At 39.9% G+C, this 24,731-nt stretch overlaps 1 protein-coding gene across 2 annotated transcripts; it reads right to left on the reverse strand.

Annotated features, from left to right (window-relative positions):
- Nucleotides 1-448: 448 nt before the first annotated feature.
- RIPK1 (receptor interacting serine/threonine kinase 1) lies at nt 449-23,338 on the reverse strand. 2 transcript variants are annotated; one of them, XM_030445615.1, is made up of 12 exons: nt 23,261-23,338; nt 18,703-18,914; nt 16,953-17,106; nt 16,352-16,489; nt 13,805-14,033; nt 12,833-12,982; nt 11,635-11,711; nt 8,394-8,484; nt 5,838-6,401; nt 4,085-4,156; nt 1,973-2,125; nt 449-1,295 (listed from the first exon to the last, which is right to left on the reverse strand). In XM_030445615.1, exons 2-12 carry the CDS (start codon nt 18,852-18,854, stop codon nt 1,009-1,011), a joined length of 2,067 nt encoding a protein of 688 aa, XP_030301475.1. In that variant the 5' UTR covers nt 18,855-18,914; nt 23,261-23,338; the 3' UTR covers nt 449-1,008. The 2 variants fall into 2 exon arrangements, with proteins under 2 accessions (XP_030301475.1, XP_030301476.1); XM_030445616.1 differs by lacking the exon at nt 16,352-16,489.
- Nucleotides 23,339-24,731: the final 1,393 nt, after the last annotated feature.

Below are 24,731 nucleotides of genomic sequence, written 5' to 3' on the forward strand. Positions count from 1 at the left end.
CTATCACCTACACTACAGAGCTGTTCCAGCATTCCCTGACACAGCCTCAGTGCCATGAAGCATCTCTTGAACAGTATTTTGGAAGTCTATGGCATACCAGTTAACCTCAGCACCCTGGAACATTCCAAGACAGGTTTACCAGTATAAATGCACTCTAAGAGATTCAGAAACTAGTAATGCTCTGAGTCTCTAGAATGAGTAGGAGAATGAGTCTTCTATCATGTGGTAGAATGGCACCTTCCCCTTCCCAAAGCTCTTGTATTCCTAAGTTTTTACTTTGGATGGCATAATGATTGTATTCTTCTTTTTTTTGTCACTGTTTCATATAGCAGATGAGAAACCCATAATGTAAAATTTTTCTATCAAGCAATGTAAAAATCTAACGCAATATTTGTGTGAAAGAAGAGTATTTAATGCTTTATAGAATTGCAAAGCCCAAAATAGTTTTTGCTTTTATTCACCCACTATGGGCATCTGTATTTAATCAACATTATAAAAAGAATTTAAAAATATCATATTGACATAGAGAAATCTGGGATATTACCCTTGTAATATTGGCACTTCTGGCAAAATGTATGAGTTGATTTTATTTTATGTCCAAGTTCTTCAAGGACTGAGTTGGTCTTTGACATATTTTTACTGATACATTAGCTTTGCTGAAATGTCATGTGTTTCTACAGAACTGAACAAGGATACCAACATGTTTCGAGATACTATCTAGAAACTCTGTATGACACAGTCTTCCTGAACTGATATTACTATTGCATTTGGTTGTTATTATCTTCACTCATTTTATCAGAAGAAAGGTGCTTATCTTATTTTTTCTTCTGAAAGACTAATTATCTTGACATACACATTTTGATTTGCTGTAGGTATTCACTGAAAACTGCTTGGCAGGAAAAATGTATTCCAAAAAGAATTCCAGAAAGTTTGTTCAGAATTATTACTTGTTTTTGTAAGGTCTTCAGAAAAAAAAAAATACACTCATTTTTTCTCTCTTCTGTCAACTTACTCCTCATTGATTTGCATCAAGCTCGTAAGGAGATCCAGTCTTCGGCAGCCAAAGAGAGCTTTGGCAAGCTTTCCAACAGTAGCACCTTTGGAGCCTTCCCTCATTACCCACTTAAGCAGCATTTGGTAAACTTTTTCTTTTAGACCATCCCGTTCATAGTCGTGATCAATTTCATCAATCTCAGGATCACAGAAGCCCAATTTACGAGCACAGTGCTTCCACTGTTTAGCCAACATATCTCTCACTAGATTCAGATGTTTCTCAGTCAAGACAGTAGTATCATCTGCAAAAAGGAGAGTGAAAAAAAAAAAAAAGGCATTTTTCAATGTTTCTTCTGCTCCTTATACTCCCTCACTTGTCCTCCCCAACTATTCATTGGTAATATCTGGAGACAGATTTGTAGTGATAAGAGTCAGAAGTGGGTTCCATAGAGGCAGCTTTACCCAGCCATGCCAGAAAAGATATTCTCAGTCTGTAAATGTATATTCAAAGATCAGTTCCTGGACTTGCTTTTTGATTTGAAGCCATCATAGTTTGTCACTTAACTCTGCAAAATTGAAAAGCTCCTGGAGTCTGTGCACAGCTGAATGTTGCCTGTATGATAGGTTTTAGTTTTGGGACGCTATTAATTTGTTTACTTAGGAATACACATGGATAGTTTAGTTGAGTATTGGCCTATGAAAATAAATAACATTACGAAATATTCCAATTTCTACCTAAATGAAGTAGTTGTGGCCCCAAGCTTGTCAGTGTTGAAGAGGTCATGAAACTACAGGAAATATGAGGCATGTAGTATGAGAGAACAGTTATTAGCACAAACCCTTCTTGTTTTGTTTCATCCACTCTTAAGTGTGTAGTAGAAAGTGGCTCAAACATTTTTCTTAGGTATCAGAGGGAGAAAGCTGTACCAGATAAATAAATGGAGAGAATACATGAAGAGTAGGGAGATATTTCTCTTACCAAATATACCTGTTGCTTCATAAATCGCGTAAGTTTCATCTGTCACAACAGGAGAAGTGCTGATGTGTGGACTGTTGTCTTCAACCTTCATGTGATTGTAGGATCCAATTTGAATTCCAGAACTGTTACTTATGTTGTACTTGATGGAATCATCTGTATGAGGGCAATTCATAGAATTTTACAATATGGTATATGGTTCGAAATGTCAAAAAGTAATATAAGGAGGCAGAAGGCTTTGCTAATCAGGGAAGTGATTAAATGGTTATACTGTATTTAATGTATAAATGGCCACTTACTGGCAACTGTGAGCATATTTTCATTATGCAGTGTGACATAAATGTACTTGAGTGAAAGCCCATCCAAGTTGGTGCTATGAAAAAGTGCCAGAACCAAACCTTAGTGTTGGTAGCTACAAGACTGTAAATAGTGTTCCCTGTGCTTTAGGGATGTGTAGAAGCAGCTTTGCTTTTGTTGGCAAATGGTTTCAGGAGATTACTTGAAAGTGCTTTTTGCTTAAATGTTGAAGCCTTTCTTCTGTCTCCCAGATTTACTTTTCATAGATGTAAGGTTCAGGCTTACAGTTATGAATTCAAAGTTCTGTGAGACTACAGAAAATAATTTCTAGTTGCTCATAAGGTTTCTATACACCATGCTATACTATGCTGTCTTGAAGTCACCTCTCTGATTGACAGTGTTTATCATCCTCGCTACCTAGGAGTATATTCTTCAGTCTTACCTATTTTCACGATGAACTACTTGCTCAGTGTTTGTTTCACCAACATTTATCTTTACTTGTTTTGTGGTTTTTTGGTATGTTTTTTTTTTCCCCCAGTATTCTGTACTTTTGGTTCTCACGCAAGAGTAGAATGTTTTCTGAGATATCCTCACAAAAAACCCCCTGTTCCCTTATTTTAAGGCTTGAATCCTCAGCAACAAGTTAACAGGTATTTGCACCGATTGCACAGCTAAATTGTGTACACCTGTGTTTGCATCTGTAGTTTGCTGTATGTGATAATTTAAACACCTAATTTGGTATCTTTTGCTTACACACTTGTCCCATTTTCATACATAACATGAAATTGACTATTCCAGTCATCTTAGGTGGTAGCAGTTTTCTCTTGACAATGTTTTCTGAACTCTGTTTGGATAGTCAATCACTGAATGTTCTAACTCCAGTTTAAATGGTAAATAATGGGTCTAAAATTGAAATACACAAAAGGAATGGATTTTATGTCTCAAAATAGTAGGATTTTTGCATCCTTCCATTTTTGAGCTGAAGGAAATATCTTCAGATTTTTAACTAAAAAAAAGAAAAATTTCAGGTGTCTGCTATTTTCTGGTCACAAAATTAATCTAGCACAAGAGGTACAAATGATTTGTCCATTTTAACTGTAAAAGTTACTGTTCTTTAAATTTCCTTTCCCAAGCCTCTACACTCTGCTTGCTTATCATGTTTGGGTCATCATCTAAGGACTCTAAAAGATGTATAGTCAAGAAGACAGAAACCTGCTGTTTCAAGTTTTCTTTGCAGTTGTAAACCACTTACAAATTGGACAAGCCTTGAAAGGGTTAATTAGAGGGTTCAGATTACCACAGCAACACGACTTAAAAGGAGCAAATATTAACAGGTCCTGAAGGACAGGACAGAATTTCAGGAGTTTAACAGAGTTGAACTGTAGACACCTGTGCCCCAAGGAATGCTGATCAGCACAAAGCCTGCAGCTAGAGCTTTGCATTACAAATCCAGAGAAAGGAAGGACAGGTGCCCCAAATGCATGTGTGATTCTGGAGCTGGGTCAAGTCACAGCAACTTGACTTCTAATCTAAGAAAATAACTGGTTTAGGTTTACAGGGGATCTTATAATGTCTTCATGTTTGTAAAAGCTCTTTTGTGTAAAACCTGTTGTCCTTGATCCACCAAGTACACTTTTAACAGTATGTACAGGTCCTGCTAGAGACATAAACTAGTTTTACATACCAATACTGTTAACTTTCAGCTGTGCTTAGAGGTATTAAGCAATAACAAGTTATTTCCAGTTTTTGTGCTTTGCTGGCCAGGGTGCAAGGCACAGCCTGTTGGCTGTCAGGACAGATGAAGGCTACAGCACTTACCTGTGCTTACGTTGGGTGCAGTAGGACAATAGGCAAAAGTTGCCCTTGTGAAAGAAGTGGACTCCTTGCTACCTAAAAAACCCAGGGAAAACCAAACCATGTCAAAAGCATTATACAAATAAAAATGAGTGTTGTATCCGTAGCAGTATGAGTACATAGCTTGTGCTCTTAAATACAAAGAGATGAGAAGTTTTTAACAGGATTGTATCTCCTTGAGTAATTCTAGCAATGACCTGATGGTTTTCCTCAGTGACTAACAGCCTTAACCACACGTGGATCCTGGTGAGGGCAGTGGGCTTCCATGAGACTGCATAAATACCTGCCTAGTGGATGGCAGTGTGGGGTCGCAGTGCACCACAGGTATTGACTGAGCTGCCTCGGATCTGGGATTCAAATTGGAAAAACTCCAAACTTCCAAGTCAGCACCTACTGCTTACTGCTGAGACAACTGCAGATTGTATCAGCAGACTGTAGACTAGATGTAGAAAAGACATGGGATGCCAGTGTATCTTTGCTGGTGGCAGCAGTGTCAGGCAGAAATGTAAGTTTGTGCCCAGGACATTAATCAATTTGGATGCCCACAAATGAGCTCTGCAATTCATGATGGGGCAGTAAGAGTGACTGGGTTACAGTTACCTGACAATTCAATGGAAGAGCTGGAGTGCAGCTCTTCTGCATCTCAGCCTGATACCTGCCACACTAACGCATGTGGCCTCCCTTTAATAAATGTCCTTTTTTTCTTTCAAGCACAAGATTTTACTTTATCAGTGATGTTGACACATCTAATCTCTGCTTTCTGATGTAGCAGCTCTCAGATTCATTTTAGGAAATAAACTCACATAAACAACTAATCACAGCCCCTGCATAAATAATTTAGCAGAGTAACACCTTTATGGCATTCTGCCTGTAAACAGCTAGGCATCCTTGATTTCCTTGTGACATGAGCTGGAAAACAATGCCACACTAAAAATATCCAATATTTAGTAGGAGCAGGCTGATGTATGTGTTACCTCTGGTTTCTAAAGTTATTTAATAGGCCTTTAGTTCCCATTTATTGCCTTTAGTTCCCATTTATTTATACTTCTTGTCAATGCTCAGTGCTCTCTTCCTTCTTTGTATCCATACCTTTCTACTCCATAGCTCAATAGCAAATACTGACAGAAGCTGCCTGTCAGCACCAGAGCTCTCTGGTAGAAACCCATTAAGAGCCTTAGCTGCCTGTTGGCTTCCTAAACTCAGGAGTCTCTTACTTTGGCTGCAAATCAAGGTAAAAATACCCATCCACATTCTGAAATGCTACAAATGTTGTTTCTGCACAAGCAGAACCTACCGGTATGAATGTTACATTTTTGAGAGTCAAAAGTTTTCCTTTGTTTTCCTAGAATGATTGGTAGCAGCTCCTGGTTTTGGCAGCTGCTGTAGTAGTATCTTCTGTCTGCTGGCTGAGTAGCTGAAGAGTTAGGCACTGGGTCTGATGACCCTCTATTTCACTGGTGCTTTAGAGATGGTTCACTTCAAGTTAGCAGCTTGAAAGCAACATAATGGAGTCAAACCTAGAGTGTTTTCATGACCTGGATCAACTTCAACTAAACAAAGAAACTTCATGGAGTAAATTCACCTTTGCTGTCCCACAGGTCACTGTTAGCAATAAGCAGGTTGTTGTTACATAAACTACAAAACATTCCTGGCCACTTCATGTTTAGTGAACAAGTGTGTCTTCAGAAACATAGGTGTTGGGGGGGAGGGATCTTACCTGTATCGTTGTCTGTGCTCTTTGGGTACCAGTTTACACTGGTCTGTGATTGCAGGTTTGGGCCAGATTCAGGTACAGCAAGTTTACTTATGCTTAAGGCACTGACTGAAGATGATCTATAATGACCCTCCGTGTTTCCTATTTGAAGACTGTTAGGGTCTGAGCCATGAAAATAATCAACATCCCCTAGTTTTGGTGCTTTTCCAGCTGGCTGTGGCCAAAAATATGGATTTACGTTAGCTCCTGTTTTTTCAGCTCTTGGATACAGTTCACTCCATTGAGGAGTAGGAGAAAATTTTGCAAATGGATCGTTGGAAACTCTTCGTTTTCTTTCTTCTTCTCTCATTTCAGGGGTGTATCTTACAGGTGAAACTGCTTTATCCATCCAGCTCCCATATTTATGGTAGTTGTATTCATGCTGAAGTTTTCTTTCCAGATTATCAGCAGATGAAAATGATGTCTCACAGCTCTCAACAGGCTGGTTCTCAGGAGCGGCAGCAAACAAGGCTTCATTAATCTGACTGGTCCTGGGACCTTGAGAGCTGTGTAGAGAATTAGGCTGATCTGAAAGGGAGGAAAATTAAATATTTGAAATACATTGAAGTGCAAATATGCAACTTGTGATGACACTAGAATCTAGTTATCTACCTTTAATATTATGGTAATATATAAAAAGTGAAAATACAACACTACTTCCAGCATAAGCTGTGTTTTATTTTATAAAATACCCTTACTGGGAAGTAGTATAGATTTTTTTTCTAGGAAGTACAGGCTTGTCTAAGCTTTTGGTGTCAAAATCTGACTTAATCAAGTGGTACTGGAATTCACTACATACTCTGCTTATACTGGCATCAAGTTCTCAACCACTGAAACAAATAGTTCCTAGGGTCTGGTTTAATAGTGTGTCTTCATCAGTATTAACTGGAGTTTAATCAGAGTAAAACTGAAAGGTAACAGGATGGAAAATAACACCCTTGTAACAGCTGTTACTTTATGCAGCATAAATAATTTGTCATTAAACTCATGTTTGCACATTATTATGTAAAATATCTTGTCTGGGTATTTTGTCACTAATTGTTTTTGTCTAGTTTACTCTTCATAATCCTGAAGAATAATTTTTTACAAGTAACGCCTACTATACGAAATAGTCCGTGTCATCTACATGTTTCAAAATCATTCTCACTGTCACAGAAAGCTCTACTTCAGTCCTGAACTAGATTGAGTTATGTTCTGGATCACACTGCAGCATTACAAGACTAAACAAAAATATAAAAATCTGCTTGTTCTTGTGTTTTTAAGGATAGGACTACAACTGTTTTCTTAAAGTTTCACAGTTGTCTAGAAAACATTGTACATTGTCAAAAGCAAGGGACTTTATAGGCCACTGTTAAATTGGAATAAAGTGTATGTATGTGTTTCTATTTAGCTCACATAATACCAGAGAATTGTTTCATTTTTCTTTATTTTCTTTTTTTTTCTTTCCCCCAATTTACACTGATTAAGTCCATATTAGATAGGACCAAGCTAGTTTCTTTTGATGGCTGTATATTACTACACCATCAATCTGACTTGCTCTGCTTCTTTTGTTACCACTGCTAGAGAAGGAGTGGGAGGAATAAGCTAATACAGAAACAACCTTATCAAAAGTGACAGCTATTAGCAATTCAGTATTAGCATAAACCATACGGTATTAATTTTCCAAAGCAATCTTAAAATCCACAACCAGATTCTGTGAGATGTAGTTCACCACCATTACTGGAGTAATATGCATTGACTGAAGAAAACAGTTTTTGATAGGCTGTCAGGATAGTATCTCTCTGCAGCACAGATTCACAATAAATCCTTTTGTATATAAAACACAGGAGCATCTGTAATCTTCTGCAGTTATATGTGATTATTTCTGCTAAGAAAATGTAATTATACTAATTTAAAGACATAGCAGTGGGGCTGCCCTACTAAGCCCATAATTTCTACTGGAGAAGTTATGGCAAACCTAGTCTTGGGGAAGATGAATTAGTTGCATGTTACAGTTTAATATTATTCCTACAATGTCTTTCAAATAGTGTGAGCAAACTTAACACAACCTTTTTTCTACTTAATTAGATACTGTTTCTTGTAAAACACTGTTGCTGATATGATCCTATATCCTTTGCCATTAAGAAACTTTGGTAAATAATTCCAGATACACTACTACAAATTGTAACTATACCATCACATATTAGTGACTACAAGGGTGGGAAGAAAGAACAAAATAATTATCAAAGTGACCATTAAAAAGCCTAATGTTAAGTAAAATTTTTGGCATGGGAGAGGAAGGCAGAGAGTGTAAAATGAAATGGGTTCACCCTTTAGATCATGGAGAATCTGAAATGGTAAGTATGACTTTCAGGAGCCTGAAAACAAATTTAATCTTTTCAGTGGTTACAATTCTCTCTGAAGTCCTGAACAGTCTCTTAATAATAACCCCTCAGTGGTAAGACTACTTACTTTGTACATATATGCAACTTTATCTTTGGCAGAATACACAAACTATTGATATGCTAGTAAGTGACTTACCTGATTGACCATTACTGGTATCTTCTGCTACAGCATCTATTTGAAGGGATTCCATGCTATTCAGCAGTTCATTTGACTCGGGCCCCATTGTCTGCAAGTAAAAAAGAACAAATGGTCAAGATGAATGCAAATGTTTAACCAAAATGTTTGACTTGCAGAATAAGAAACCACACAGCTTCACAGTGAATTGACCTGGATGAACAGATTCTGTCAGTCTGTGGGAAGACAGCCCACACAGCCTGACAGAAAATACACATTGCATTGCAAAATCTCTTATTCAGTGAAGGGGGAAAGGACTGCAGTGCACCTGCAGCATATAATACTCTGAGTTCACAAAACAGTACCCTTGCCTTACATGAGTCTGAGCTTAATCCAGAGAGTCATTTTGGATTGTCTGTCTTGTACTTAACAGCTAGACCTTCTGCAATCTCAGTGAGAGAATGCTGCTGAGGTAAAGGTAGCAAACATTGTGTCCTTTTTTGTGCATCTGTATTTAGTAAGTACATTCACGAACAGGGAAGAGATGAGGAAAAAGATTTGCACTCCGGTATGGCCACACTGACTTTCATGAAGAGTATTTTATGATCAGGGAGTTCAGAGCAAATACTCAGGAGGATGCAGTATGATTTCCTTGCAGTAAACCCTAATCCTCACTAAAGGATGAAAAAATCCTTTTCTGTTCTTTTGGTCTTCCCACTATTCAGACTTAACTGTAAGAAAAAAAAAATTAGCTGGAAAATTTATTTCTCAGTTTCCTCCAGTGATTCTTACTCTCAAAATAATTTCTAGAAGTAGTATTTTGTATTGGGTTTTTTTAATTAAACCAAAGAAGTACATTCACAGGTTAAAAATCAACAACTGTTGAACTGAAAAATCAATCAACTCTTCCCCCCAAAATCTACTTTCATCTGAAAGCAAAAGATGACATTCTGAAGTGCATCACAACCTTAGGTTCTTAGACTTTCCTTGAGAAACTGAACTGCATGAGCAGGGGGAGTGCACCAGACAACTTCCAGAGGTGCCTTTAAACCTCAGCCAGTCTGTGATTCTGTGATCCTTTTAGTTAAGAGGCTGTAGACTCTGGTTCCATGATTGCCAGTGTGGGGCAGGAGGTGGTTAATGGGGGTGGGAGGAAGACTATGCCCAAATCCTCTAACTCTTGTTGCTACTGAAGCTGTACTAGTAGTGCACCACGTTGGTTTCCCTTGAATGCTGCGTTATGTGCCCTGATTGGAATGCATGTTTTCCTTCCTGAGAAAGTAATAAACTCCTGGCATATTTTCTAAATAGTCCTTTGAGAGGTGTGTATATATATGCAGAGAGCTAATACAGCTAGAATAATTGGACATGATCCTGTCTTGAGGTTGCTATTGTTAATTAGATATATATCCTTCATATTGTGAGTGAGTTCAGGCAAATCAGTCCAGGAACTTTGTTTCATCAGTTTCAAAACTCATTGTTTTTTTGAAGAGTCACTGGTGCTTCACAAACATCACATGTTCTTTAAACCAGAAACTTTCATTTCCACAATTTTAGACTTGGTGACCAAAGGACGCATTTTAAAGAGAACTGTAAATGAAAGGTTTTGCAAAAGAAGTAATTTTACTTTTCTTAGTTAAAATAACTGGGTATGCATTTTTCTGAGCTTTACTGCAAAGGTTAGATCCCTAATGTCAGGAGTTCTCACTGTCAGTACTACTAAAGTGGAGTAAATTGATAAAATAGGTAAGAAAAATGATCTATAACAAGCCCAATTGTTCAAGAAGTTCTCATTCCCTTATTTTCAGTCAGGAAGTAATTATTTTAATCATAATTTAGAAACATACAGCCAGAAAAATAAGATAAACCAGCCTGGGCACTCAGGAAAAAAACATCTGATTTAAAATTTTCCGTGTTGTTATATCTTCCTAGTTTCAAGCAGGCTGGGACTCATTAGGCATTGTGTAAGCATGGAACAAAAATTACCAAGAATTCAGATTCCTTTTAACACTTTTTTATACTTATTTTAAATCAGATTCTGCCACTTCTGAATATTCCACTTCTGTTTCATGAGTGAAACTTTCTGGATGTATCAGAAGCTCTTGCAAAATATTATCATAGAATAAGAGTATTATTCAGGTGGGAACAGACCTCAGGGGACCTCAGTTCCACTCCCTGCTCAAAATAGGGTCACCAATGGGATTAGAGTTGGTTTGAGCTGCACTCAAAGCTTTGTGCAGCTGGATGTTGAAAACCTCCAACTATGATTCTATAGTGACTGGACAACCTCCTTAGGTAACTCTACTGCCTGGTTGTTCTCACAGGGGAAAGATTTTTCTCTTGCATCCAGTTTGAATCTTTCTTGTTTCAACTTATGTCTGCTGTCTTTTGTCCTCTTACCCTGCACTACTGTGATGAGCTTGGACTTATCTTCTTAATGAACTCTTCATACGTAGGAGCAGGCTGCTACTATTTATCTTCCCCCCAAACCAAAACGTCTTGGCTGGAATAGCCCTGGTCTCTCAGCCCCATCTCACATGGCAGGACTAACAAGTGCTGAGCAAATCTGCTGCCTGTGACACAGCCTGGGATCATGGTGGCCTTCCTGGTGGCCAGGTCACTCCCTGCTCAACACCATCCTGAGGTTTGTCTCAGCAGTGTTGCTCCCACCCAGGCAGGCTCCAGCCAGCACTGGAGTCACTGGTTATAGCAGGTGCAGAACATTGCATTTGTCCTTTTGGTTTTCACAAGGTTTTTGTCTCCCCCTTTGCTCTAGTGTGCAGGCTTGCCCTTGTGGCTGTATTGACTGGTCCTTCTAGTTTGGTGTCACCTCCATGCCTCATGAGAGTATGCTCCATCAAGTCCTTAAAGTCACTGATAAAGGAGCAAACCAGGGAAGGGCCCAGTATAGCAGACCCCTGCAGTAGCACAGTTGTTAGTGGCCTCCCAGGTGAAGTAGGACCTATTAAACACTGCCCACTGAGACTCACCATCCAACTTGTTTCTGTCTTCCCCTCCAGTCAGTGACATCCAAACTTGTATCCAAGAATATTTTGGGAGATAGTGTTAAAATCTGCCTAAAGTTACAGAAAATCACATGCATTGCTCTCCCCTCATTCAAAAATCCAGCAATTTTATCACAGAAGGAAATCACGTCAGTCAAATATTATCAGTCTCAAAGAGGCAGAATCTGCCCATACCTGAGGTTGGGGACCTGGAATGTGGGGAACTAATACATCAGTATGCTTAGAAAGTTACTCACTTTTAAACTCTCCAGATCATCTTCAATATTTTTTCCTAGCTCTTGATAGTAAAATGGCTTGTATCTTTGACTAATTTCTGAGAAAAAAAAAAAAGACAAAAGAAATTAAATTCAATGGAAAATAAAATTGACTGTTAGCAATCTTGATGCATAAGGACAGAGCGAAGACTTGTATGCAGTCAGAAACAGGAAATCTATACACATATTTCGAATCTGTTCACATAGTTCATTTAACCTTAATATAGTAACAAGAACGAGATGTTTTCCAGGGATTATTTTGGTGTTATCACTGTATTGCTTTTCAGGATAAGAACTATGTCTGTAATGTGAAAGCATCCTGACTTGACTGGCCAAAAGATTGGGTTCTGCATTTTAAGAAATAAGATAGATTCATCTGCATTCAGCTATCTGATAAACAACTATCTTGTCTCTGCTAAAGATGGATTTATGGAAATAATCTACTAACATGGTAAAAATCAGTATTCTGCATATGGCAAAACTGGAAGATAAGATCCAATACAAGCATAAAATCAATCATTAGCAATAGACTACTCTGGTTAAACATAGAAATAGATGGTTTCCTCCTGGTGTACAAGTTTTCTCTGAGTATTTAAGTATATGCCTGTTGTATATGAAGCTCCTGGTACCCCTATCTAAATCAAAACATCCATTTTCTGTTACGTGTAGGGTGTTTCTTGTGAATTGTTTTTCTATTTGCTTTTCTTTTTTTTGTTTGTTTGATGGGGGAAGTTGTTTTTTTCTTCCTTTTTTTTTTGTTTTTTTTTGTTTTGTGTTCACGCTACATATTGAGGCACAAAGAGGAAGTGATATAGAATTTTGATTTATTTCTTGAATGCTCTTAGTCTTCTTCCTGGATTAGTTTCAATAGGGTGTTTTCTCAGCCATATTCAAGATATGTCCCTTTTCTATAAATTTCAGCAAGGAGATTATACTACACTGAAGAAAAATTACATTCTTAACTCTTTTCATGACTAGTAGGTCTCAAACCTGTAAATCTTGGACCACACCCCAGTTTTATTCACGGTACATGCAGCAGGCTTTACTGGGAATGTGATTTGATAGTTCTATTTTCAAAGCAAACTTTTTTATTTTCAGATTAATAGAATCAAGTTTGTTTTGTTGTGCTACAGACTATAGACTGACATGTAACAAGAAGAATCCCAAAGCAATGCCTTACCTGCAAAAGTTGGCCGTTTCTCTGGATTTTGCTCCCAGCATTGTTTCATTAATTCAATAATTTCCCCTGGACATTTAGTAGTGATCTCTGTTATGTCTGGTCTGTTTCCATTCATGATGCCAAAGCAAATTTGGGCTTCATTTATACCATCTGAAAAATAAAATTTCCTATTAGATCCAATTCATAAGCTTTGCTACTTTTCTGTAGGTAAAAGAAATAGTAGAGCAGCTCCCTCTGTGTTTCTGGGCACGTAGAAGATTTCAAAGGAAGATGCCTGATTTACAGCTACAAATCTTTCACATAAGTGATTTTGAATCCATTGGCCTAACTAGGGGTTTATTTTATGATTAATTGATTTACTTTTATGTGTAAGACATGCCTGGTGTGAGTAAGGGTGACCGACCTGGCTTTCTGGAATCTAAACCTCAGTTACGCTCTGCATTGGGTCCAAACACAAAGATGGCCATTTAGGCAACATTTAGCTGTTCAGTTAGCAAAGAATCAATTCTAAATAATAAACACATTACTCTAGAATTCCGCAGTCTGTTCTACATGAACACATTGCTGCATATTGAGAAATTCTCACTACACAGCTGAGAAGTGGTAGCTGAATGTATGACCATTTCTGTTAAAAGAAAAAATGAACATAACTAGCTTGCCTCTGGAGATAGTGTTCCCCAAAGTTTTCATCCTGGTCTGCCTCAAAATCTGTCTAACTACTGCCACTAAGCACAGGTTTATGCCCACACTGTATGCATGTGAATAGATTGGGCTCACTCCCAGATTGCAATTCAGATGTTCTTGTCCACACTTAGAAATGATGCAGCTAATGCATATCAATGCCCATGAGGTGCCAAATAGGTGCTATTCTTAGGCACAGATGATTTGATCAACTAATTTTAATTTTATAACTTTAAATTCTTAACATTTGTAATTTAATTTTGTGATACTGTCCTTCTGGAAGTAACTTACGTTCATATGGTTCTTTGCTAGCAAAAATTGCCCAGATCACTATGCCAAAGCTGTAAACATCTGATTTCTCCACAGGTTTTTCATTAACAGAACGTAAATGCTCTGGGGCCATATATAAAAGAGTCCCAGCATTGTTCCGGCGAGTGCTCTTAATTTGTTGTTGTCGGGCAGTCTCTTCTTGAGTCAGCCTGCTCCAGTTCTTAAAGGAGGCAACACCAAGATCTGCAATCTGAAAGATGAGACACATCAGAGCTAGTGCTGTGATGGAGAGGAGATAAGCAAGTATTTCCTGCAGTGCTCAGTTTTGTAATGAATAGTTGGAAATAAGTTATCTAAAAATTAAACACTGCAAGAAATGCAACTACAGGAAAGGAAAACAAAGTATTTGTTGGTATTTTTCCTAACAAACACTGCCAACTGGGAAGGATTAGGCTGAACCTTCATTATTAACTTGACCTCACTTAGAAAAACAACACAACATGGGGAAAAAAGTTTGTCTCCTTATAATGACAATCACATTCAAGATTTGCTTGCAGTGCTTGTGGCAGAACAGAAGATTCCTATGAGAAGCAGCTAAGATTTAAATCCAGAAGTAATTTATGAGATGGGCAGATAACTTTGTCATTGTCCTTTCCATTTAGATTCCATTTAACTCAACTTCTTTAGATCTTCCTACAGAAAGGGGGATGAAGAGGATTTAAAATGATGTGATGTGTATGGTATAGAGACATGGGAGTATGGAATAACAGGGTTACTTGGATACTGTGTGCTTGAGAAGGTGACCTTCCTGGAACTTTAGGATGCAGTTTTACAGCTAGAGTAATGGCTGATGGTGAAGAAAGCAATCCTTCCCTCTTTCTTCCACAGCCTCCTGCTATGTGCTCTTTCTGCTTTTCCTGTTTCAGCCCTGACACTTACATGACACTGGGAAGACCTAGTGCAAGACAATTTTGAATTGCTGAATCAAGTGCTCCCCAACAGAAGGGTAGCACTGCCAACAGGGAAACTGTAATCTGCTGTAACTGGCTTCCTAAATCAAGGCTGGGTGTTCAGTTTCCCATCAGTACTAACACAAAGGACCAGAGGGTCAAAAGGAGAGGAACAATGGAAGAAAATTGGACTGACTGCCTTAGACAGAGGCAACTGTAAAACTGAGTTGTGTAATGCAAAGACTTCAGAAAAAAACCTGAGGTGACACCTTGCTTCACTTCCAACTCACTTTTCTCTCTTGTTGCCTCTACTAGTTTATTGTTCCTCTTGAATTTCTGAAGATTAGAACTAAATTTTGAGGTGATGTATTCAGAGAAAAAGGAAAATGTAAGTGACACACTGCTGAGGAAGTAGGAGTCCAAGTTCATGTCTACAAGTGAAAGGTCTAGCATGATAAGAGGAAGGTATGATATAAACCTTCCTACGTTTGCAGCTTCCTAAAACAACTCTTTTCCTTTATAAAAACTGACTTGGACACATTCAAGCAGATAAACCATACTGCTGCCTTAAATTGATCAAACTGTTTAAGTCTGATCGGATTCTGAATTTGATTCTGGGTTCCAGTTCAGTTTGTCATAAAGCTTAATGGTAGCCTAGTTGGCCCTGACCCTATAAGCAAGTTGAAACCCAAAAAAGCATCCAGTTTACATTTAGGTAAACATCAGGATGCTTTTTAAATTTTATTTTTGGCAAAACCAATATAGTTTATTACTCTTTAGGGTGCTCATACTGCACTAGAATTTGCTACTATATTAGCCTTGTTAAACTACTTTTCACTAATCCATGTGGGAGAAATATCAAATGACAGTTTTCTTCACAGGAATTTACTTTGTAGTTTCATATTGTAATGGAGTGATTATTTCAGCAACTCACCTTGACTAGAGACAAGACATTTGATGAGAACTGCTGCGAGTCCTACTCAGGTTTATTCAGCAGTAGGCTCTGTATCTATATGTCTTGATCCAAAAGCCCAGTACAGTTAATAAATGGGCTTCAGAACAGGCTTATGAACCATTCTTTGAAGTAGTTACCTGCTGGGTTTTTTTGTTTTTTTGTATTTTTGTAGCTGCTGGTTGTCAATTAAAATGATGACTAAGGGAAAAAAGTTGGAGACAAAAGAGGAAAAGATAATCAGCAAAAGAAGGAAAAAAATGGAAAGGAGGTAAAGTCAGGAGGAGAAATTACTGCAATAAAGGACAAAAGACAATCCATAAGACACTTTATTTGGTTTCAATTTCTGCACATTAAGGTTTGGTTTTTTATCCTAGCTGTTTTGTTATTTGTAGTTCAATTAATTCTTAACAATATTATTATTATTAAAAATACACTTAATGGTTTATTATTTTTTTTTCATAGATGGGGGAAGATAATACAAATCTCAGGCTTAGAGGTTGTATAGGTCATCATACTTCAGTCATCTACTGCTAAGACTCTCTCTGTGTTAGCTCACTAGACTACAAGGAGTTCATGTACCCATCAGGAGTACTAACCAACACACCTGAACGGGGTTCTTTAACCAAAATCACCAACTTTCTCCATTTACATTCTAAGAGGTACCTTAATGTGGAAATCTGTGTCCACAAGGATGTTTTCTGGTTTTAGATCTTTGTGTACGAATCCTTGCTCATGCAGATAAAGCATTCCTTCTGTGATCTCCAGCACAAAGCGCCCTTTCACTGACAAAGGCAGTGAGAGCTATAATAAAGAACAAAAGTACCATTTATTCAAAAAAATGCTACTACAGCCATCAAATTCAAAACCAGTCTTTCAAAAACTTTCTTTTTCAGTCCCAGAATACCATTCAACCCAGGCTGAAAAAGTGCCAAAGTCTTTCTTAGATCTAGATGGTTTTTTTTAAAGGCATTCTAAAGTAACTCCATATTTACAGAAGTTTTCTTCAGAAAATTCTCCACATATCTCTACAAACACTCCTGCAATTCTGAACCTGTAACTGTGGTCTGCTCCTCTGCAATGTGCAGAAAACCTGTGTCTGTCTCCTGCCATCTCTAGAGGAGGCAGAGCTGCCACTGGTCCTTAGATACAGAAAGAAAAGTGAGAAACTAAAGACTTCATCTTTGGACACAGCAGTAACATCCTGTCCCTTTCAAGAATCTTATCAGCCCTAGAGTGGCAAAGATTGAAGCAATTCACTGCTCACTTTCTGTAGTACTTTCATCATGTTCCCTCGGTCCACATACTCCATCACAAGTGAGTAGTTTCCATCTTCCAAAATTATACCTAGTAGTTTTACCACACGGTCATGCTGCAGCCGCTGCATAATCCTGCCTTCTTCAAGGAGGGAAGCATTATATCTGTAAAACAAATTGCACTAAGCTTGGGTGGCAGGCCAGAAAAAACACAGGGATCAAAATGCTGTTAACTCATAATCAAAATGATGGCCAAAAATGTCAACATCCCTAGAGCCACCATAAGATGAATCATACCTTCAATGTTTTTTTAAACTGATACACCTTTGTTCATGCCAGGTTATATTCCCCAGGTCTCAAATGCCTTGCACAGAGACTGTCTGCTCTGTCTGATTTAGGCCTGCTTGAGAAAGTGTCCAAATCCCTGAACTGGGATTGGATGAGGACAGGGCATGGCTGAAAGAGCCTTTGGACAAGGATGACCAAGACACATTCTACTACCCCCCTGTGCAGGAAAATACACAGGTCTCTTTCCCAAAGGGATGGTATTCATCATCACATTCAAAATGGATTTAATAAATGGGATCTACTCACATACTACATAGTGATATCATTTACTAACTGTTAACTGGGGTAGGATGAATTAAAAGACTAGCTCTTTACCTGGGCCTCAGTACAACTTATCAATTGTCACACATCTGGGAGATTGCTAAGAGTGTTAAGAAAGGATGGTATCCACTATATTAAATCATTTTCTTTTTAATATTGTTGCTGTTCTAGTTATCAAGCAAAAAGGATATAAGAAAATCTTGAGATTGATAATGCTTTCCTACCTGGTTACTTAAAATTGCTTTCTCCTGTGCTCCTATAGCACTAGAGAAGAAAGTGACTGCTTATTTTGCACTAGGCTAAGATATTAATTTGCTTAAGACTTTTTGGTTCAAACCTTTAAGGAATAACAAATTTATGAGCCTGTGTAATGAGACAGTAAAAACACAAACCCCAGAATAAACCAGGCTAGATTTTCCATGCTAACTGTGTCCATCACAAGAAGCCACTCTAGTTTGCAAACTACTATAATCTTTTAATTTGCTTTTCACAGCAAAATAAAAACTCAGCTAATTTATTATAACCCAGACTACAAGAACATGGGGTTTTGTCTCTCTCTAGTGGATGACTTGTGGAAGTTTCAGGATTGTTATGGCTTTAAGGTAGTGGAGCTGCAATATGATCTGAACCCACTGAAATCAACAGCTAATTCAATCTTTAAATTAATCAGTGGGCTTGGCTCACTACTTTTTCTCAAGGGACAGAGGGTTACATTCTTGGTGTTAAATATGTGCAACTGGGGTTCTTCAGATAGCTCATGTGTTCCAAGTAGACATCTACAGTTGGACAACTGCACTGCAAACTGATCTGCAAGCTTGCAAATGTCCTGTGCCCACTGAGGTCCTGCATCCCTTAAGTGTGCAAGAGTCCCCTTGATTCTTTGCAATTCACAGTGGAGCTGAACTTGCAACAGAAAATAGGAACTTCACTGGAGCTATCAGTAAAACCAAAAAAGTTGGCTCATGAGGAAAAAATTGAAGGTTTGCAGGACAAAAGTATTGTATTGTCTTAGAGTATTTTCCCCACATACAGCATCTCCAGGATCTACAGATCTGAAATTATTACACTTCATTTCTATTTATCTCCATAGAGCTTAGTGGATTCCTTAGACTAACTGAAAGATAAAAATCAGAATGAAGATTCATAACTTACTCAGTGCGCTTGGGTCCTGTGTATACTTTTTTTAACACTACATATCCATGTTTCTTGTGAAAGCACAAAGATATTGTTCCAAATCCTCCAGCATCTAAGTATTTTTTTTCAAGTAAATCCTGGGTGTTCATGTGAATGTCTTCCAGTGACATATTTGCAGTCTTTGTAGCTTAGCAAGTAAAACAAAATCAAGTACTCTTGTGCTTCTGGACCTGTAGTATAGTGGAGGAAAAAGAAATGTCACTATCAGGCACTTAGCTTTTCCATTAAATGAGCATCTGTGTAAGGAATGGGACACAAGCACATACTCATGTGATCCTTATGAAAAGGGCCTCACCTTGAAGCCAGCGATGCTGTGGTTCCCACAGGATCAGTCCTAAAGACCACGATGATTTATCCTGTCAACCCATTGCAGTTGTATTAAGGCAATGTAAAACCATTTCTTCACCTGAGGATTTCAAGGTGCTTTTAAAGTTTTTATCCATCCAATATTCAGTAAATGAGTACTGTCCCTACACTTCAGACGTGTAAAAACTGAAACCCAGAAGAATCAACCTCTGGGGCCACAGTCCCAAAGGCATAATGATTCTGATAGGCATCTCATTTTCTAAGTTGTCTGAACATGGGCCTGTCAGGTGCCCAGATACTTCTATAACTTTAAGCTACCTGTTAGGCACCTTTGCAAATCCAGCTCTAAAGGGTTTGCTTGAAATTAAAACTAAATAATAAATAAATAAAAAATAAAAGGTTTTGCCGGAAGGTGAAACAAAGAACATAGCCTAAGGGAAACTTATTTTCACAGCTGTTTGAATTTAAGGAGACAAGTTCTAGGAGGACTCTAGTCAGCATACAAGGCAACTTCTTCCTTTCTCCTCAAAAAGAAGAGGAACAAAGACATTGTGAAAGCTTGTAGTAACTCCTAATTGTACTAAGAGAAAAAAAGAGATTGTGGGATCTTATGAAATGGGTAGATAAGCAAACCCCAGTGGATGCCAAAATAATTTTAAGCATTTGGTAAAGCTGTGATGCTCTCTTGCCCGACATGTCTCTCAGCAGGTAAAACCTTAAAGGCAGTGGGTACCTTCAGCACATTGCAACAAGCTGTTTTACTAGCACAAGTGCAAGCCACAAGCTCTATTTTTTTCCCTCATTGAACTTTTACTTTAAGCATCTTACATTGGGTAAGTTAAGAGTGCTGAGAAAAGACAAAGTCCAAGTGACTGGCAGAGTTGTTCAGTTTCCATTCGTCTTGGTGACTATGTCATAGCCATATGTCAGTCTTGGGTGACTATGACATAGATAATCAGAGCTGGGAGAATGTTGCAATTTCAAAGTGCCACCATATCCACAACAACAAATTGGCTCATTTGGGTAATTAAGAGTGCTAACTAATGTTACAAAGGGATTCCCAGTTTTTTTTTCACATCAACAAGTGACTGCTAATTCCTGTAAACTACTGTGCACCTGTTATCATCAAATATCAAATTGAAAATATTGCTTAATGTTGTTATGAACATCAACTGTAGTCTAATTACTGCAGCCTGGAGCCTGGGAACTAAGGAGGTGGTGAAAGTGTCTTTAGAAAGTAGGTGTCTGAGAGAAGAGTTTCTGTGTAGATTTGTAAGTCTTCTGGTTGGTTCAATCCTGACAAGCTAAATTGGGGAAGAATAAACAATCCAAAAAAAAAAAATGTTGTGTCTATAAAAGAGGGAAAGCAAGAGAGCAAGAGTTAAAGTTTCCTCTTCCAAGTGTATGTATGCTTTATGGGCTGTTACTTAGACAGGGAACATCCCCTCCATATTTGGATAAGAGTGATTTCTTTGGAGTCTTTTTCTTTAGCTTTCCTGACTTTGAAAAGATGTAGTCTTTGTTTTGCTGGCAGAGGACTAAGGATATAGCTGCATTACTACATTACACCAGTCAGAAGGTAAGCTCAGCTGTGCCTAACAATTGTTAGGGGGGAGGAGATTAATTCCTTTTTGGGTTTGGCTTTTTTCCTTTACAGTTAAACAGCTGGGTAACAAATTACTCATAGTAGTGCCAAGAATATCCACTGCTGGTCTCATAGGTAAGCTTTTACCTCCCTGGAAGTTTCCAGTGATGGTTCTCTGGCTTTCTTGAGGTGGTGCTACTGACTGTTGTGCAAATGGGGTGAGCATCACAGGTACAAATGCCTGAATTCGGCTGTGAGTCATTAATGTGGCATGAACTAACTTCTTGCTTCTTTATCTGGGGTCTCCATTTCAAGAACTGGTTCGCTCACACATCTAGTGTAGTTGTTCTATGCTGTCATCATGAATCTAGGCAGTAGTTATTCTTGTAAGAATTGCATGTGCTGCTCTTGTGAATACAAATTAGATGTATATTTTTGAATGCTGAATTTCTAAAGCTATTGCTGTCTTGGGCACTATATAGAACCATATAAGCTGATTAAAATCAGCCCTGGCTCAAATTGCAATAATGCAAGACCTTCATGAGATAGTTGGTGAAATGATCTGGGTAACATTTAGATTGAGGGAATTTTATCGTAAGATGCGAAGGAAACCTCCTTCTTGGGCATGCTCTACTATTAGAATACTACTAGTTTTTGTTGTTATTAAGTAGTAAAGTGCTTTGAGTACAAGTTCTTTAATCTTAAGATTTTGTAGGAAGGGGGTCAATATCTGGCCAGGTTTTTAAGCAAAGACTGCAGATTTCAGTAAACTATTCAACATGAGGTACTGGCTGATGTTACCTAGAAATATCAGATGACACAGAAATGACACAGGGAACCGCAAAGGCTCAAGTCCACTCCAAACTTACTGCTTTTCATTGAGATACATGGTGATTCAAATGTATCCTGAGTACCTGTGCTACACCAATAGCAGACATTATGTATCTGTGGTTAAAAGAACAGAAATGTAGTTGGTTTAGCCTGACCTTTCAGGAGCTGTACACGCCTCTAGGGGTTAATTTGTGTTCTATGAGGTAGCACGTATCTGTGTACTTGGTCGATGGTAAAGCATTTTTTCTTCTAATATACTATTCTGAACATCTGTGTTAAGGTGGGTTCATACTTAATAAGTGACAACACATACTACAAGAATTCTGAGCACAGGTTGTTTGAAAGAGAGGGATTTTTGCCTCCCAGTAATATGTTTGAGCTTTTTTATAGAGGAATAAAATTGTAATAAATAGGGTTGTGGCAATTTTTTTTTTTTTTTTTTTTTTTTTAATACTATGGTTATATTCTCCCTGCTGACCCCTACAAGGCCCATAAGCTCCCAAGAATCATGACCTGGTCATTAGGTTGCATGGGCCCTGATCACCATCCAAAAGTGGTTTGCACCACTCTAAATTGTTACTGATGGAGGCAGCTCTTCCATTGCCTGCATGGCTGAGAAGGACTGCTGGGCACATTAACACAGTAACTGTAGCCCTTTTGGTCTAATGATTCTGCAATGAAGGGGTTCTTGAGAGGTGTAGCAAGGCATAATCAGAGAATTTAATCAAGTTTGCAAGCACCAAAACTTGAGGTCACTTGTCGGGAATGGATGAGACTACCGGGCAGGAATCAAAGCTGGTATCACTGATATAGGCAGCAGGACATACATGGAGGAGTCCCTGCAGCTGAAGACAAAATTGTTGTAACTCTCATAGCCCACTCTGTCTAAACCTTTCCCTTCTGCTAAGGTTTTTCAGCATCTGTGTCTCTTCACTGAGAAATAATTTACGTTTTGGGGTTTTTTTTGCTTGTTTGTTTTGTTTTCTTTTATTTTGGAAATAGCAAAGAAAATACTCGTGACAGATCAGTAGCAAGTTGGATCCCATGAGAATGTGAGGAGGAGCCAAGCAAAGGTGTTTCACAGGACTAGAGGGGTGGAAAGGTGGAGAGGAGATAGGGGAAGGGCCTGCGCCGTGGCTTGCACTGGTACAACTGTGTCAGAGTCCGTTCTGTTTTGGGACAGAAGTGGTCACGAACGCTTACTCTTGTATAGGAAAGGGAATAGGCTGTCCCGGCAGACGCAGCTTGTACAGCTGTGGCTGTCAGAGAAAGGCATCAGTCGGTACCGGGCCCGCAACCCGGCTAGCAGCCGCGGCGCCCCGGGCATCTGCTCGCCCTGGCCTCGGCAGGAGACTTGCGACCGGGAAGCACCAACGCGGGCTTTCTCTGGCCTAGTTCCTCGTTAGCCGGCCTGACACGTTTCTTCTCCGCCTCGTCCTTCTCGTCCCGGCAGCTTCCTGCCGCCGAGGCCGCCTTTCCCCGCACACGCACCGCTCCCTACCCCGCAGCTTCCCGTCGCGGCGCCCCGGGAGCTCTTCAGAGGCCAGGAGACCCTTCCCATGGCGGCCGACGGCAGGCGAGGGGCGGAGACGGCGGGATGCCGGGCCACTGCGGCCCGTCATCCCGCCGGCCCAGCCCGGCCCCTGCCCCGGCAGCCCCTCCGGGACGGGAACCCAGACCCTGCGGCACTGGCGCAGTCGCAACATGGATGGGGTTTGCGGGACGCTTTCAGTTTTGCCGCGGGCAGCCCAGTCCCCTCTCCTACCCCTTCTCTCCCTCTCCGCGGTGCCTTACCGTGGCTGTGGGCTCTTCTCCGTCCCGCCGCCTCCCTCGGGAGGTACCGGCAGCGTGAGGGTGCGCCGTGACAGTCCCGCCGAAGCAGCCCTGCCCGGCCCCGAGATGTCGGGAGGAGCTTTCGGTTCTGCCTGCCCGCCCCGTCACGCCTTCTCGGAAGCGGAGGAGGTGGTACAGGCTCGCCCACAGGTGCTGCGGAGCTGCGAAGGGACTCTGTCCGTGTACACCAGGAAGAGGGATGTGAGCCGAACCGGCAGGACGTACCGGGCGGGTCCCAGCACCGCTGCCTCCCTCTGCCAGCTCCGGAGCCGCCGGCGCCTGGAAAGGAGTCAGCCCCCGCTTGCTTCCCCCCATGGCGTGTGCGCGGTGCGGGCAATGAATGAATGGTACCGAGCGCGTTACTGAGACTGACAGGAACCGGGAGTTGGGTGCGTGGTGGAAATGCATTTCTTTGCCGTGTTTCTGGTGTCAAAGAGGCAGCTTTTCTTTCAGGAAGGGCAAGGGGAGAAGTTCCTGCTTGTCGACAGAGTGACAGGTAACAGTCTTGGGGACGGCTGCAGAAGTACCTAATCTGAAAGGAATGCTGTGGTTCATCCTTCTGTGGAGGTCAGGTGTGTCTAGGGCATCTCTAACATATTTTGTGTAGTCTGTCATTTGTCCTAACAGCAAATAAGATTCCGTAATAAGATAAGTAAATATAAATAAATAAATAAAAATAAAGATAAATAAGGATAGATAAATTCCATAATAAGATAAATAAGATAAATAATATTCCATAAGATTCCATATTAAGATTCTGAACATGAGCCAGCAGTCTGCCCAGGTAGCCAAGAAGGCCAATGGCATCCTGGCCTGTATCAGGAACAGTGTGGCCAGTAGGTCCAGGGAAAGGATTCTGCCCCTGTACTCAGCGCTGGTGAGGCCACACCTCGAGTACTGTGTCCAGTTCTGGGCCTCTCAGTTCAGGAAGGAGATTGAGGTCCTGGAGCGGGTCCAAAGGAGGTCAACTTGGCTGGTGAAGGGACTCGAGCAGAAGTCCTGTGAGGAGAGGCTGAGGGAGCTGGGGCTGTTCAGCCTGGAGAAGAGGAGGCTCAGAGGAGACCTCATCACTCTCTACAGCTCCCTGAAAGGAGGGTGTAGCCAGGGGGGGGGTGGTCTCTTTTCCCAGGCAGCTCTCAGCAAGACAAGAGGGCACGGTCTTAAGTTGTGCCAGGGGAGGTTTAGGTTGGATATTAGAAAGAATTTCTTTACGGAGAGGGTGATCAGACATTGGAATGGGCTGCCCAGGGAAGTTGTGGAGTATCCATCCTTGGAGATATTTAAAAAGAGACTGGATGTGGCACTCAGTGCCATGGTCTGGTAACTGCAGCGGTAGTGGACCAAGGGTTTGACTTGATGATCTCAGAGGTCCCTTCCAACCCAGCCGATTCTATGATTCTATGATTCTGTAACTAATGTATTCTATTGTTTT

This window comes from Calypte anna, chromosome 2, assembly GCF_003957555.1.
Source record: "Calypte anna isolate BGI_N300 chromosome 2, bCalAnn1_v1.p, whole genome shotgun sequence".
NCBI classification, from domain to species: Eukaryota; Metazoa; Chordata; class Aves; order Apodiformes; family Trochilidae; genus Calypte; species Calypte anna.